At 33.7% G+C, this 17,254-nt stretch overlaps 3 protein-coding genes across 3 annotated transcripts in view; 1 reads left to right on the top strand and 2 right to left on the bottom strand.

Moving 5' to 3' along the window:
* LOC107029417 (protein NRT1/ PTR FAMILY 5.2-like) overlaps positions 1–6,459 on the top strand; it is a 7,256-nt gene extending 797 nt beyond the window's left edge. The window contains exons 2-4 of the mRNA XM_015230824.2: positions 2,441–2,658; positions 4,244–4,809; positions 5,209–6,459. Of these exons, the coding sequence (XP_015086310.1) occupies positions 2,441–2,658; positions 4,244–4,809; positions 5,209–6,118 (1,694 nt within the window). The 3' untranslated portion in view covers positions 6,119–6,459. The remainder of the gene's footprint in view (positions 1–2,440; positions 2,659–4,243; positions 4,810–5,208) is intronic.
* An 84-nt stretch (positions 6,460–6,543) lies between these two features.
* Positions 6,544–11,730, bottom strand: LOC107029416 (protein unc-13 homolog). Its single transcript, XM_015230823.2, has 5 exons — positions 11,033–11,730; positions 9,301–10,191; positions 8,363–8,815; positions 8,088–8,274; positions 6,544–7,873 (listed from the first exon to the last, which is right to left on the bottom strand). Exons 1-5 carry the CDS (start codon positions 11,585–11,587, stop codon positions 6,900–6,902), a joined length of 3,060 nt encoding a protein of 1,019 aa, XP_015086309.1. The 5' UTR covers positions 11,588–11,730; the 3' UTR covers positions 6,544–6,899.
* Positions 11,731–12,971: 1,241 nt separating this feature from the next.
* LOC107030474 (primary amine oxidase-like) lies at positions 12,972–15,522 on the bottom strand. The gene is given in 5 exon segments (XM_015231746.2): positions 12,972–13,125; positions 13,264–13,811; positions 13,914–14,027; positions 14,121–14,505; positions 14,746–15,522. Coding segments are annotated over 5 exon segments (1,965 nt in total). The 5' UTR covers positions 15,510–15,522.
* Positions 15,523–17,254: the final 1,732 nt, after the last annotated feature.

Genomic DNA, 17,254 nt, shown 5'->3' on the forward strand with positions numbered 1-17,254 from the left:
ACCCCGCCGCGGTGTCATAGCTAACATATAGCTTATGATGACCGATCAGATATCTTTCATAAGAAAATTATAAAATGGCTAGTCAGATATCTTTCGTCAAAAAATTATATTATGTGTCGATGTTATAGACACACAAATAAGCATTTGTATATAGTCAACACTCTTTTTTGAAGCCTAGAAGAGAAAAAAGTTCATGAGTTATGTTAATGTCATATGTCCATGAAAACCATTCTAAGTGTAGGAATCATCCTCTACACTTACTACACTTACTTCTTTACTTCTTTTCACTTGATTAATTTTTTTAATGTTCGTGCATAACAAGAGTTTAGTGTATCTGATTTTATTTTTTCTTTAAAGTAAAATATGAATATATATTGGTTTTTAGGAGGTTAATTAAATAGATAAATTAGAGATGAAGTTAAGAAAAAGGAAAATCTTAGTACATTTGTGGCCTTAGACATTTGTACAATTATAAATTATTTAAGAAAAAAATTAAAATTAAATTATTTTTAACCAGGAACATATAACATTATCATATAAATTAAGACTAAAAAAATTATTGATGGTACCTAATTTTTAGGGGGTGGCCCTAGTAAACCATTTTCCTCATTTTTAGAACGTGGCTAGACTTTGTCCAATCGTATAATTCATTAAGAATAAAAAAACTATAATAAAGTAAAATATATATAAAAAAAATTCTTTTAACCTATGTTAAAAATACTAAACGAACAAATATTTTATTTCAAAATGCTAAAATTGTAGAATTTCATAAGATATTGATCTTTATAACTTGTGTGTTTTTATTTTAAATATATTCAAAGCTAATGATAACAACATTTAACCAACTGGCTGAAAAACTAGTCAAAAAGTAAAATAAATATACACAAAATATCTTTTTTTTACTAAAAAAACTTATATCTCCAAATATATTCTTTGATACTTCCAAATGGATAATGGAGATCATATTTAGACATCCCTTCTTTAAGAATTTTATCGTTTATTCATTGTTATTTTATTCGTAGCTGATAAAAATATATTACTAATTCGTTACTAAATTTATTCATTGCTAAATTCTTTTTATGATAATGCTCTAATAACGCATATAGATGTCTCAAGTTATTATAGTAAATCTATGTCCGGTATCAATATATGTGGTGATGGTCTTAATTAAATGTTTTGAGTTTGAGTGTTAAATTAATTTTAAAAAATTCTTTTAAAAGTGTCGTCTTTAGAAATGAGTCTTGCAGAATTAAAATTTAAACAGAAATTTAATTATATGTCAAACGTGACATCAGATGGAAAACAAAACAAAAAATCTATATCCCACCTACTCATTAAATCTAGCAAAATAAATATGTTTAGTTTTTATTTTGTTTAAGGTATCAGCTGATTTATTTATCCAATTAAATTATAAGATTTAGGAGTTATTTCATAAGGTAGGTTAAGGCTAAGAGTTAAGATATTAAATTCATAAGTTTTCAAGAAAATAATTTATTTTAAATATAAATATAAAATTTATATTAAATTTATTATTGAATTTATAAATAAAAGTTTAGATACGCCTCTAATTTTCGTGGAGATTCTAAAAAGTCATGTAGTTGCATTTTATCAATGAGTATACTACGTAACTATGTGGTACTCATATTCTAAATAAAGAAAAAACTCTAAAAGTTTGGACTTTATAATCTTAAAGATACATATTATATATCTTTTTTTTTAATAACCTAAATATATATACTTTATTTAAATTGAAGAAATAAATGAATGTCCGTTTTATTATATCGACTATTAAATGCATTGATTTCTCCATCAATCTTTTGGCAATTAAATTAATAACTTTGTCCTATACATTCATTTTAAGTTCCACCAACTCTTTGTTGCAACCAACTCAACCATAAATAATAAGTTAGAATACTATCGATGAATATCATGCCGTGGCTGATAATGCTTTATTTTTAATTAGAGATTTTAAATTCGAATCTTGCGTATAAAAAGATCCTTCATAGGGAGCTCTTTCCCTCAAAATGACACCCTATGCCATATGAATCTAAAACTATCGAACATCGAATGTAAAACCATGAAAAAATTAAGTTAGAACAACCCAAGACCGATGAGCTCATTATCAAGGGTGAATCTAACTTAAAAATTACAATTTTACACGAATTTAATAATTTCTCCTCCAGTTATACTGTATATATTATTATTATTATTATTAATGGCGCAACTAAAATTTATAGTTTATCATATCATAATTTTCTTACGTATTGAATTTACATAGATTATTGATACAAAATAAATATTTTTTTTAAATACAAATATAATATTTAAATTATTTTATTGAATTTAATCGAATTCGTAGATATTACCATGACTTCATCCTCAATTATTTGACTTTGTTATTATTGTTAGCAATATAATATTTTGTTTGATATATTTGCAGTATATGAAGTTTTCGAACGTATGGCATATTATGGTATATCATCAAATTTAGTAATATATTTAACAGAAAAATTGCATCAAGGCACTGTTAAATCATCAAATAATGTCACAAATTGGGTTGGAACTATATGGATGACTCCTATTTTGGGAGCCTACTTTGCTGATGCTTATCTTGGACGTTATTGGACTTTCTTGATTGCTTGTGGCATATATCTCTTGGTACGTATCGATAATTTTCGTAGCTAATTTCATATTTTACTAGCAGTAAACGGCGGTAGAGTCACCTAGCTTGAACCTCTTTGACGGAAATTTATATTATTTTTATATAATTAAAATAATTTTTTTAGGTATATACAGTAGATGTCGAACTCCCTTCGCTTACTTCATGTGTATATTTCTTCAGATTTTGAACCCTTTTATCGAAATTTTTTGACTCCGCCTATTATTGTGAATGCACCAATCTAAACTCAAATATTTCTTTTGTTAAAATGACATTTAGTTTAAGACAGAAGAAATATATGAATAAGGGCTAGGGTTATCTGAATATGAACGGATTAAAATAAATTGAGTTAATAAATAAATACGTGACGAATATATATTGTTGTGTAATTTCCATAAACCAAACTTGTTGACTTAATGTAAGAATATTCATGTCCAATAATTGGGTAAGAAAAAACTCTTTTATCTTTTATGTCATCAATATGAAAGATTGACCTAGGATGTGAATTGTCATGTTCATGTATATAATTTAAAATAATATAAAATCTAAGAAAAATGTCATAAATTATTTATTTTTGTAACTTGACAACTTGATTTTACGTAATTACCAAAAACATAAAAAACAAAATAATGAAGTCACGACAAAGATATAATAGGACCATGCTATTATATTTTCTTGTATTTACTTCTTCCAATTTAAAATAGTTTGATGTTTTAATCTCGAGTCAAAATAATTATAATATTTTATAAAATCAAGAAGATATTTGATTTTTTTATTGATCTATTTTTTTTTAAAAATACTAATTATTTTGAATCGAAGGGAGCAATATTTGTCAGTTCAGTCTATATTATTGACTCTAGAGAGTCTATTTTTGGATTTTTGCTTGAATATTCCACTATATACATATACCTTATTTTTTGTTTTTTTCTGCAAGTTGTTTTCCTCTAAATTATGTTCAAAGTTGGCGTACTTATCTAGAAAATTAGTTTAAATTAATCAATAATTATCTAGTGGTGGAAGCTAGCGCTAACACATGGTGTTAAAATTAGATATATATTATAAATATTAAAAAGTTGATATTTAAGTGAAAAATGATAGAATTGATCAATAATTATCTATCAAGTTTGAGTCTTAGCTAGTTGACGTAAAAGATTTCTCAACTATAAAAAAAATGAGAAGAACACCATTTACATATGACGAAAAGGTCATGTAATGTCTGTAAGACCCTAACCAATAGACTAAAACCTTCAACTCATTTCAAGAGGTGTCAGTTTAACCATTATATACAACACAATTTTTCAATATAATTTTTCGACGAAAGGATGTCGCTCGACACCTCTTAGACCAAAGTAGGTCCGCCACTGGGTCGATCCTATACTATTTGACCTTATCTTGAGAACACATTATGAGAGATGTTGAAACAAGTTAATTGATTGATCATATGCATATTGTGTTTCGAAAATTGTAATATTTTACTGCATGTTAGTACTAATGACAATTCCATAATTTATGATAGGAAACGTTCATTAGAAATTCACGTTTTTTTTTTCATAATTAACCAAATATCATTAAAAACTGTCACAGGGTATGTCACTACTAACCCTAGCAGTATCAATCAATGGTCTAAAGCCTCCTCATTGTTCCAATCCAAGTTCAATTGACTGCAAAAAAGCATCCACACTTCAACTAGCTGTGTTCTTTGGTGCACTCTACACCTTAGCGGTCGGCACGGGTGGCACGAAACCCAACATATCGACGATCGGAGCCGATCAATTCGACGAATTTCACCCTAGGGAAAAATCCCAAAAACTTTCATTTTTCAATTGGTGGATGTTCAGCATTTTTCTAGGGACACTATTTGCTAACACTGTGCTTGTATACATTCAAGACAATGTGGGCTGGTCACTTGGATATGGGCTTCCAACATTGGGCCTTGCTATATCTATAATGATATTTTTGGCTGGATCATCTTTTTATAGACATAAAAAGCCCAGAGGAAGCCCATTTACAAGAATGGCTAAAGTCATTATTGCTTCATTAAGGAAATGGAAGATTAAAGTCCCTAATGATCCAAAAGAGTTATATGAGCTTGATTTGGGAGAATATACAAAAAATGGAAAAGTTAGAATTGACTCCACTTCTACTTTGAGGTTTGTACATATTATACTTGTTCCATCGAAATTTCTAAGAAGTCAAAAGTGTTTATTTTAGAAAGTCAGAGTCGTTTGACCAAGCTTTAGAGAAAAAAAAAAGAATGTTTTCCGGTACAAAAAATACTTTTCAAAATAAAGTAGATTTTAGAAGCTTGATCAAACAGACTATTAGTTATATACACTAACAGTATTCGTGTATAACCTTATTTGTTTAGAACCTACCCTTACTATAAACAAGTACTGGTATTTTACTTGACACGAAGTTTAAGATATTAATTTAGCGTGTTTATATGATATAGGAGTACTAATGATGATGGAAGAATATACATAAAAGAAGTGTAGTTCAATGAAATTTAATACGATTCTCGATATGACGGATTTTCATGTTTGATGTAGGTTTTTGAACAAAGCTTGTGTTAAAGTAGATACAACAAATCCATGGATGTTATGTTCAGTTACTCAAGTAGAAGAGACTAAGCAAATGCTAAGGATGATACCAATTTTGATGGCTACATTCATTCCAAGTACAATGTTAGCTCAAATCAACACACTCTTTGTCAAACAAGGCACAACTCTTCAGAGAAACATTGGTAGTTTCAGTATCCCTCCAGCTAGTCTAAGTGGATTCGTTACCATATCGATGCTAGTCTCCGTTGTGTTATATGATCGTTTCTTCATGAAAATTGTTAAAAGATTGACGAAAAATCCAAGAGGCGTAAACATACTTCAGAGGATGGGAATTGGAATGGCTTTTCATATTGTGATCATGTTAGTTGCATCGTTCGTTGAGAGGTATAGGCTTAGTGTAGCAAGGGATCATGGACTAGTCGAAAATGGTAAACAAGTACCGTTGACGATCTTGATTTTGTTGCCTCAGTTTATTCTTATGGGAACTGCTGATGCATTCTTGGAAGTAGCCAAGATTGAGTTTTTCTATGATCAAGCACCAGAAGGAATGAAGAGTCTTGGAACTTCTTATTCAATGACTAGTCTTGGTGTTGGGAGTTTTCTTAGCAGCTTCTTGCTTTCGACAGTTTCTCGTATCACTAAAGAGCACGGGAATCACAAAGGATGGATATTAAACAACCTGAATGTATCTCATCTTGACTATTACTATGCGTTCTTCGCGATACTCAACTTATTGAACTTCTTCTTTTTCCTGTTTGTGAGCAAGTTTTATGAATACAAAGCTGAAGTCTCTGATTCACTGTCTGTGCTAAGGCAAGAATTGGAGATCGAATCGAGACATCGGGTAACTAATAGCCAAGAAGGTTCAACCAACACACAGGTGAATGGTTCTACATAGAATTTTAACTAACATATATATTTTGCTCCAAACTTCTTTTCTGTTTTATAGCTAGGTAGTGTATACTACATTGTTTAGCTCGAATCCTCCAAAAATGCCGCTGCAGCCATGTCAGATCCTCCGAAAATGCAGCCTCAGTATTTTGCATTATTGGAGGATCTGACACTGATGCACCAGTATTTTTTGAGAATCGGAGCAATATAGCTGTACGGGGCAATAGTTTTGTGCACCTCCTTTCTCTTGGTTATGATTTTCACACGATTGTAATGATAATCAGTTAAATGTAGTTGTTTCGAGATATGCAAGGCCATGTTTATCTTATTGAACAGCATTTTCAATTTCATAGCTGATATCTCTAAATGAAATAGTTCATAATCTGAGTAGAACTTGATGATCTATTTATTCTACCTTTGCTAGAAATACCGTCTCCAACTCGTATGCTAATATGATAATATTCACTATATACAATAATATGTGGTCAAAATAATGATCTCTCAAGACATACAGAAGATAGATGAAGTATTGTACATTAGCGCGTTCCACCACGTAGAGTAAAGTACTCGTAATGCCTAGCTAATGAGGAAAATAAGAAGAAATATTAGTACACTGCTAGTACTCTCAAGTGATTCAGGTCTTTTTAACTTATCATCCATCCTTTGAAATCCTTCAAATGAATCAATCTTATAGCAGATTACCTGTAAGAATCCGTCTTTCTTCCGTTATCTTTACCTTTTTTTTTTGTACATGTGATATTTTTTTATGATATGTTGGCATGTTTTCTCTAATATGGCCTCCTTTTTGCTAATTGGAATGTTTTCTTCAAGAAGTGATTAGCAACTTTGTCATTTCTATGACAAACTACCCTCAAGATTGTATTGGGATCTGCTCGATTCCATCGTCCTGTTGTTGGAGGCATAGGTAGTTTCTGTCCTGATCCCACAACTCCCATTCCGCTAGTTTCACATGCCACGATGCTGAAATCTTCAACCAATTGCTCAGTTGATTGTCCCATTAAAGCTATCACCCCCTCGACCGTCTCAGCTTCTGTGTCCACAACATCCTCTACTACCAATCCTTCACCACAAGTACAGAACACCCTCTTTAGGCTCTCAAAGTCCTCTTCTATTATCTGATGATCCGCTCTCGAAAAGAGTCTTTTGCTTCCTCCTGCTAGTAGAACCATGAGGTAGGCCTCAAATGAAGCCTTCATCACTTCTTTTAAGGCCAATGGTTGAGCCTTGTCAGTGAGGATCGCGCATAAAAGAGTGAGGTTTTGCTTGAGTGCCCTTAATGCTGGTCGTATACGTGTGCTCTGAACATCCCTGATATAGAGGTTACCGTAGAATACACAGTGAGAATCGAAGAAAATGAGACGATAAGCAGCAACTTCTGATACGTGTTGTACTGCTACTTGGATGGCTGAACGCGTGTGATCAAAGTAGGAGTAGCTCCCTATCTGTCTATTCTTGCTGTGACGACTTCTTGGAGTAGGCACAGTTTTCGAGGAGATTGATAGAGTTTTATCAAGGGAATGGAGTTGTAGAAGAAAGTAATGCAAGGTGTTTAGCCTTATATATAGGCGTTGTGTCCCTCGGCTCGTTGAAAGTCGGGGATGATTGCCTTCATCTGCTATATGATGGTTCTGTTCATCTGCTCCTACACTGCAAACAGCAAACTTCCACAGTTTGGAAAACCTCGAATCTTGGCTACATCTTGTTAGAGGAGGAAGTGTCGGAATGTAGCTTTGCTTTGACCCTATAAAAGGAACCAAAGACAAAAGAACAGATTAACTATTTGAGCACTACAGTTACGAGTTTAGTAGAACCTAGTAACTTTGGCTCAAACTTTGTACATTCGTTAAAACATTTCATTTAATATGTACACATTCAAAACTCGTAAACTAAAAAATATGGCGTTGCCTCGGTCTCTATGTATGAAATGAAACGAGTTTTAGGAATTATGTTCTTACCACATGATGTGGCAAAGGTAACATATTCCTTGAACAGATGCTCAAAGCCAACAGCAAGATCCTCTACTAAGTCCTCTGACATGGCCATCGGGATTTCGAAGAAATTGTCCACAGCTTCTTTAGCATGTCTCATTAGATCAACTGCTGATTGTGCATATGGCTCGCTTTTGGATTTTGGATTCCACGTCTGCATATCAAAGTTTACTACAGTGTCGGAACCAGTATTTTCACTAAATGAATTCAAAATATAAAGAAGTAAACACACGAAGACTTACTTCAGTTTCTTTTGCCCTCATTATAATCTCTTTCCCTTTCTTCAACCTTTCTTGAATCCATTTCCGCAGAAGATTCATTATGATTGAATCAGTTTCATAAGGAATCATCTCTGACAATGTGGCTTTGCCTCCATCTTCACATTCATCCGAATCCTCCACGACCATTTGGATTAATACTTTTTCGAGTTTTCCAGCCTTCTGCAATACAGAAACTGTCTGTTTTGTGAGTAAAGTCGCGCCCGTGAGATATTGCTTCAACAAAGTTCCATAGCAAGAATGTAATGCCACAGCTGCTACTCCTGCTGCAATAGGATGCCACTTCTTGAGTATAGGGCTGAAAGTTTCCTTCTCCTTATTTGCTAATTCTTCAGTTTCATAGGCTAACTTAATTAGTGTCTGACTCACATCTTCCAATTCAAAACTTGCACCATCTATGCTCATTTCTTCCAATATCTGTTTTGCACAATAAGAATAGTGTTACATCAAAGAAACTTGAAGATAAATAAAACTAAAAGGACGTCGACAACCATACGGTCTCATGTTCAAATCCCAACGAGACAAAAAAAAACACTAGGTGATTTCTTTCCATCTGTCCTAGCCTTAGTGGACAGAGTTACTTGGTATCTATTACTAGCGGGAGGTGACAAGTATCTCGTATCGGACACTAGGGTCGAAACCTATGTTGCTCAAACCCTCCAAAAAACTTCCATGCCTCTTTTGGATCCTTTAAAAGTTGCATAGCTTTTGAAGGATTCCACAATCACTCGAGAATATTTTTAAAGAGTCCGAGCAATATAGGTGAAAGAAAGATTAAAATACTAAAGTTTAACATCAATGACTCAACTTTAAGTAAAATGGAAACTAAGGAATATGACATGCTATAATGAGGATTGAAATACATATTGTCAGTATATATAACTTAAATCCAGAATACTAACCTTAGCAAATGCATCCCTCATTGACGAACGAATAAAGTAACAAACTTTATTTCCATCTGAATCATCCTCCGCGAGTTCATCCCTTTTCTCCAAAACATCAGAACTATATCCCGGAACATCTTCCTCTAATATCTTCATGGACGCGAAGAATAAAGGAAGATTATTCTCCAACAAACCAGCACTCCCCCTATTGAAACTATCGTGATAGTTAACTAATCTTTTCTCCGACCATTCCCTTATCGATATCAAAACATTTGCCAACATCTTAACATAAAAAGGATTATTATCAGCTTTCTTAGCATCAGTAGCAACTTCAGTACTCAACATGATCATCGCTGCGCCTAAAAGATCAGGCTCAACCTGACCAGTAACGATATACTGCTCGAATAACACCCAAGTGAAACACAAGTTATGAAGTGATTTGTTTACACCCAAAATCACCCATGTTTTTTTCATCAATTCAAGAAGCTCGTCGACTTCATCAAGAACCATTGTATCGTCTTTTAAGTCGAAAACAGAGGATAACAGAGCAGTATAAATGTGGATATTTAAAGGGAATCCATCAGCCCAATGACAAATATCAGTTGCTGAACCATCACTTGTTCTCCAAGCTAAGGACACTACTGAATTGCAAAGTGCTCTCATTGTCTCCGAATTCTTCCCAGTGTCGATAGCTTTCGTTTCAGCTGATTTTATGATGTCTCTGAAGCGTTTCGCGGATGTGTTTGATTTTTCTACTGGTAGTGAAGGGTAAAGGAGAAGCCCTGCTTCAAGGATTCTGAACTGACGTTTTTGCCATTGATGATACTCGTGTGAATCGTTGAATTCGGATGGTTTAAGATGGCGTAATAGCTCTAATGGTAAGATTATTGTCTCTGCTCGTCTTCCCATCTGTATAAAATTTCACAAATATTTGTTCAATTTGCCATACTCTTCAAATTTTAAACTCATTCACATAGAAAAGGTCTTATATATGAGCTAATTTTTTTCGATTCTTTAAAAATGTCGCTAACTGCATGCTCGATTCTCCAACAACAATTTATCTTTTGAGAATCTGATACACGTCGTTTAGCAACATTTTTGAAGAGTCTGCATAACATAGTTGTGGCACTACATCAAAATGAGTTTTAGCGGCAATTAATTAGCAATTGCCACTAAATATGTATTTTTAGCAGCGACGTGTCTAATGACACTTAACTAATGCCGGCAAATACTTTAACACTCTTTATTAAGGTGTCTTTTTATTGCCGCAAAAAGTTATTTTTGTTGTAGTGTGGACTAGTACTTTGTACTCCATTCGTATAATTTATATTGCTCAATGACATTTTTGAAAATTTATATATATGATTGAGCAAGAAATTTAAAGAAAAAAGAAATATTTTTGGAACTTATACTGCTAAAACATAAACATTTGAAACTTTTGATATTAAACGATTCATAATATTTCGATGGCAATAAGTAGTTTTGCATTAAGGGTAAAATGAAAAGGGAAAATGATTTTCATGAGAAAAAAAAATAGGTATACTAAGGGTGTGTTTGGTAAGAACTAAATATTTTTCTTCGTATCAAACACGTCGGTTTGGGTGCACCCAAACTGCTCTTCAACCGCTTGCGGCAGAATTTCGATAGAGCTACAAGCCTAGTTAAATTTTTTTTCTGTTTTATTTTGTGTGCTTTTAAAATGCATGCAAAAAAGACATTAAACATGCAAAATAAGACATAATGTACGTACTTGTCCAACAAGAGTTCTCATGAGAGTTTTACGTAGCCTACTATCACTTTGCTCCGACACCCTCATTTGCCGCCTCATAATCTCGGCCGACGTCATCGGTCTCCGTGCCCTCGAATGGGGCACGGTGAATCCCACCTTAGGGCTAGCACCACCCCCGGGGGACGAGGGGTTGCCTCCATAAGAGCTAGCTCTTCGTGAACGTGACCGTTTCAACATCTTCAACCCTAGCGCGGTTTTCACCTTGCTAGTCACGGCCATCCCTACCCCGGATGGCTTCACCGGTGATCCGGGGCTGGTAGATCCAGCCCCGGACCCGCTTCCATCTCCTCCTTCAGACGGATTATGATACGAGATAGCCGTCCTACTCCCGAACCCCGGTGATGACCGACATGCGGTGAAGAATATCTCGTAAGCCGCGTCGCGGAAATGGTCACGATGAAGACCGTCAATATTTTCAAATGGATAAATAAGGTCAATGTCAACGGACGGAACATCTTCGCCAATAGTATTTGCATGGCGAAGATGTTGCGTCATGATGGTCGTAGTAGGTGCCATTATATATATGAGCTAGCTACTACGACAAACTACGCGACGGATATTTAAATTTGTCAAATATCCGGCCGTAGAGGGCGGAGAGAGAAGCCGGTGAACATTAGAATTATTATTATTTTTTTCGAGGCAAAGAATGAAAGAAGCGAGAAAGAGAGAAAGAAAAACAAATAATAGAGAGAATAATAGATGGTTATGTGAAACTCTTAATTTGTATTTCTCCGATAAAAACGAAGAACCAAAGGTGGTGAAACAAGAGATAATTAGACATATACCTAATTTTTAAAAAAATAGTAAAGAAAAAAATGGTTTATCTTATTTATTATTAAAATATTTTGATACCATTTATTTATTTCCTTAATCTCTAGAAGGTAATTACACATGTTTTTGTTTTTAATTTGATTTTCCGCTCGATGTCTGATATCTTTATTACTGTTCAACTAAATTCAAGTTCTAGTTGATTAATGTCGATACGCATAAGAACGTCCCAGACCCAATAATTAACAACTAACTAAAAGGAAGACGGATGAGAAAGAATATTTATGTAAATTATTGAGAAAAATATCTAGTCACTTCATCATTTTTCTCTGAGTTCGGCTTTTCATCCTCTTTCTTCTACACGTATTCTTAAATTTCATTGTAATTTCAATTACGAATTAGTGAAATATATCTATCGATTGTTTGAGTTTGAATTGTGTTGACCTAAATATTGAGTTTGTTACCAATTATGACATTGATACTCACAGTAACGTATATCAACCTAACGCTGTTAGTTTTTAAAAAATGAAATATACCCTAAAACGTTACTGTGAAATACGTTTATACTAGTTTTGTAAAATTTTAAAACAATATATTATTTTGGTGAATTGCTTTATATAATGGCTTAGTTTGATCAATAATTCTATATAAATGTCTATATATAATTAATAAAATTCATATGAAACAGTTTTTCGTTCATATTTTCTACCTTACTGCTTACACCCTCCCTAATAACAATATCAATTAGAAATTTTTTTTTATTATCATACATAACATAAAAAAACAAAGTTAAGGATTTAAATTATGAGTTCAGAATTTTACAATAATTATTTTAAGTGATAATAGTAGGTTATAAATTTAATATCTATACATATTTAATAAATTTATTAACACAAATACATTATTTAAACAAAATCTACAGAATTCAATCAAACTCGCATGCAGACTATTAACTTTGGCCTTGCATAATACGATAACATTAGTAACATAATCCTNATATATATATATATTTTATGTTACTTTTTATGTTCTTTAATTTATCATCGTTCAATAGTAGTAAAATTATTTTTTTCATAAACTATGACATTATACATCCATTTATGATAGTACAAAGTTTAGCCTACTTGATTTATTATAGAACTGGATTATGCTGAAAGAAATTAGTAGGCTTGAGCTCAAAACCAGTGCTTAATGTTGGCATAATTGGAAAATCTTCTTGTTTGGGTACATGATGAACACCAAATGTATACCATAATATAATATCCTTGTTCTTGATTTCCCTATCCCTGCGTTATCATAAAACAAATACTCCCGAACGTTAGAATTAAAGAGTTGTCAGAAGAGACGTTAACAGACTAAAAAAGAAAGTAAGACAAACGACCCAAAACAAGAGAGTACTATATAGAATCTATTGCGCGTATTACCTAAGGCTCCATACGGCTAATGTATCATCCCCATGGCTTTGATCAGTATATAATCCTCCTGCCCATTTCTCAGACTTGTTATAAGGTGTTACCCACACATTATACTTGGTAAAACCTCCGCGCATTTGAGGGTAATCGTTGTCACTTAACAATGGACTTGTTGCAGATCCACCCGGGATCAAACAGTAGCCTATTTCATTCCCAATCTCTGTCTTCTTGTTCGGGTTCACCACTACCATTTCAAAGGCGCCTCGTGATGAACCTAGCTGAATCTTTGCATCTGATTCTGTTTCAGCTGTTTCACTAACAACTGTCCAATAACTCTTTCTTGGTGAACTTTTATTTACTACGCGTCTAGTTTTCAAGTTATTTTTCACAAAGGAGTTTTCATGACCGTCTACGTCTAAATCAAGGTGATAGGTAAAGAAATGATCATGATATGCACCTAGTGTGTTTTCTGCTATTAGTGTACCATACACTTCTTCTTTTATCTGATCGTTACGAGTATATATCGATCCCCTTACTTCAAGTAGACCAGTTAACCCAACCTGTACATGTCAATGAATTCGGAAAAAGTTGATACTTAGTGTAAGCTACGGCCTAAAACAGACGTTTTACTAGTCTTACTCATGATATCGTGGTTTACTTACCGTGACTTTGATGGTGCCACTTTGTTTGAATTCATAATCAGTAATGTAATCATAATTCCCTACAGTCGACACCATTCTCACCACCAGGCTTACCTCCGATCTAACCTTTCGTATCTGCAGCTCCAAATTTTTTGAAATGAACGAGAAGTACTAATTAATCCGAAAACACTTTATCAAACAAGAGCATTATATACTATACTAACTTACCTTTTCTCCGGGAATTGCATCCTCTGTATGGCGCCACATGATATCTCCAGCATAACGTTCGAATATACAAATTACATTAGGCATTTTTCCTGGTGTACCATCTTGAGATATGAAGAAGCCATCAATAAACTTCGCGTTCTCAGGACAATCTTTTGATGGTTCAAGCTCTACCGCGCATAGACCAAATCCAAATTCACCTGCATCAAAATAAGTCCTGTAGTACCATTCTTCAGTTAAATCCATGTATGGCACAAAAACTTCAGACACAAATCCTCTGTACATTACACTCCGAAATTCTCCTTTGTCAGCATCAAACTTCGATGCTAGTGATATGATTATTCCCGCTCTCATGTCATACGCTACGTGGAACTTCCAATCACCCCACCTAAAGCAAGAAAAAATTAAAACATATCATTCTTCACCAAAAGATAGTACTCTCAATTCCCAAAGCCCTCCATTTCAATTTGTTTGTCTAGTTTTTGACTTGACACGGAGTTAAAGAAAGTAAAGAAGACTTTTGAATATTCTGGTCTTAAACAGAGTAGATATATTGTAGAATGTACCAGAATGGACTAAAAAGGAAAGTAAGACAAACAAACTGGAACATAGTGAGTATACTCTTTACCTCACTGTGTTTCCATCGTCTAGAGTAAAACTTGGTCGATCAGGCTGCACTATTTTTATTGAATTAGATTCATGAGATGATCTATGCCGCTTTGATCCCATGTAATCTGTCCCATTAGCTTTAGGGACAGGAACAATCAAACGATCAATATAACTCGCGATTGTCATTTGATCAAGAAGAACATTAATTGTAATTGGTCTCATATAAAGATTAATTGTGCCATCTAAGTAATAGCAAATGACTTTAACCATTCTGTTAGTACTCTTCTTTTCCTCTCCATACCATCCAACAGGATAGCCTTGACACGCGACTTCTTTTAGCTTTAGCCTTCTCTTTTTAATGGACGATATAAATGGTGGATACGTTAATGGTAACTCATTTGCAGCTGTTTGCTCTTGTAATGTAAGCATGGGGTAGCCATGTCCATTATAGATTTTATCTGATAAAATTGAAACACTCGATAAGTCTACGATGATTTCATGTGTTTTTTGATCAATTCGAGTGATAACAATAGCTTCGCGAGGTGGAGAAGGATGATGAGTGGATGATAGCCATGAAAGGACTAATTGTTTGTTTGGTTCATTTTAGCCAACATAATGAAATGTTACATTGAGTGGAAAATAGGAATTTTTGACTATGTTTGTTACTTGAGTTAGTTCAAATAGAGTGAGAGACTCCAACGGGTGGTTGTACTCAAGAGGGGATGATGATAATGATGTACTAACAAAGAAGAAGAAGATGGAAATTTTGAAGAACAAAGGCATTGTAAGTTGAGAAGCTATGAATCTCAACATTTGTTAATCCAAGTAAGACATGATTCTTACCCTTTATATGGTTTGTGAGTGTATTCTCATGATTTCTTTGTTGTTAAAATAAAAGGAAAAAGGACCAAAATACCCCTGAACTATTCGAGATAGGTTAACTTTACCTTTCGTAATGTTTTTGACTAAAAAATGTTCTGGTCGGTAATCGGCTAACTCAAAAATGTCATCCAACTAGAGTTGACCTATTTCAAATAGTTCAAGGTTATTTTTCACGACCCTTACTATATGGATAACTTGGAATAATATGTGTATAAAATCATGGGTGGATTTATAGGCAAATTTACGATGATGCATGTAAACTCATGGTCGTCTCTCCGTCAAACTAGGTATTTTGTATGCATGTTTCTGGAAGGCATAATACATATATTGGATCCTAAACTTAGTTTCAAATTTTAACTTTGACTTTCAACTTTCATAATGCACAAACAGACACTTTAACTATCCAACTTTTAAATGAATAAACACATGAGTCCTACATGGCACAATACAGTAGGACACCACATAGGACAAAAAATGACATGTAGGACATGTGTGTCTATTTGTTCAACTTTATACAAGTTTAAGTGTCTATTTGTGCCCACCCAAAGTTGAAGGGCATAAATGTGATTCGAAGCCAAGTTAAAGGACACATTTATGTATTATGCCTTTCTAGAATTGATACAATTTGATTTTTTGGTACCTCTAACCTAGAAATGGTAAATGGTCCACTTGGTCGAATGTTGAGTTACTTACCGAGAGGGACATGGATCAACATATATGCCTTTTAACTTTGGATCTGCACAAGTTAATAAGCTATATTCAATGCATACAAGCTAATACACGTTGAGTCTGGCTATATTCGATACATACAAGCTAATACAAGTTGTATCACTTGCATTCATAATTCTTGTATTGCTTGTATTCATTTGAGATTAGAAAAAATAAAAACAAGTTCAGTTCCATATGGAGCTTGTGACTTTAATTTTGACTTTTAACTTTATGTGAAATTGTTGCATGTGCTTGAGGGGGTGGCCCTAAATATGGAGTGGCCTTTTTCTGTAACTTTTATATACATTTTCAAGTGTTTTGGTTGATGTGTTGGTCCTTATTGACTTTAATGTATTTGGGGTTTTGTGTTAGGGTTATCACTTTTATACCCTATTTATTTCAATTTGTTTGTCTGTTTTTTTTTTCTTTTTTTCCAAAGGTTCCCTCAAGGGGCTTCAATAGATAAGTCAAAGGAGCATGGAGGGGGGTGAAACCTGACCTCCGCATTACAACACTAGGAGTGAGGGACATCCTTACTCTCTAACTTATCAAAATAAAAGGAAAGAAAAAAAGGAGGAGGGTTGCTCCTTGTTACATAAGCTTACAAAAAAATTTAGAATTCATAAACTAGAAGCAACCAAACAAAATTTAACCAGGGTCGAATATGAAGTTTCCCTTCTTCACTCGAATTCTAATGTTGGGCTTGCCAACTACATCATTATTCAAGGTGGAAGTAACCTTAGAAGGAAGATTTATGGCCTCGGTGAAGAAGGTAGTTGTTTTGCAATGTTCAGCCATATTAGCGAGCAAATCAGCTGTAGTATTACCTTCTCTGAAGGTGTGAATGAAAGAGAAGTCACCAAGTGAACTCATGGATTGAATTTGCTTAATATCATCTTTCATATGCCAAGGGGAATCGATCATACCTTTAACCATCT

The sequence above is a fragment of the Solanum pennellii genome, chromosome 9, assembly GCF_001406875.1.
Source record: "Solanum pennellii chromosome 9, SPENNV200".
NCBI lineage: Eukaryota > Viridiplantae > Streptophyta > Magnoliopsida > Solanales > Solanaceae > Solanum > Solanum pennellii.

Coding starts and splice junctions, on each gene's coding strand:
- LOC107029416 (XM_015230823.2), bottom strand. CDS start 11,587: ATGGCACCTACTACGACCATCATGACGCAACATCTTCGCCATGCAAAT. Junction 10,192..11,032: donor TGAGAACTCTTGTTGGACAA/GTACGTACATTA, acceptor AATTTTATACAG/ATGGGAAGACGAGCAGAGAC. Junction 8,275..8,362: donor TGAGGGCAAAAGAAACTGAA/GTAAGTCTTCGT, acceptor TTTGATATGCAG/ACGTGGAATCCAAAATCCAA.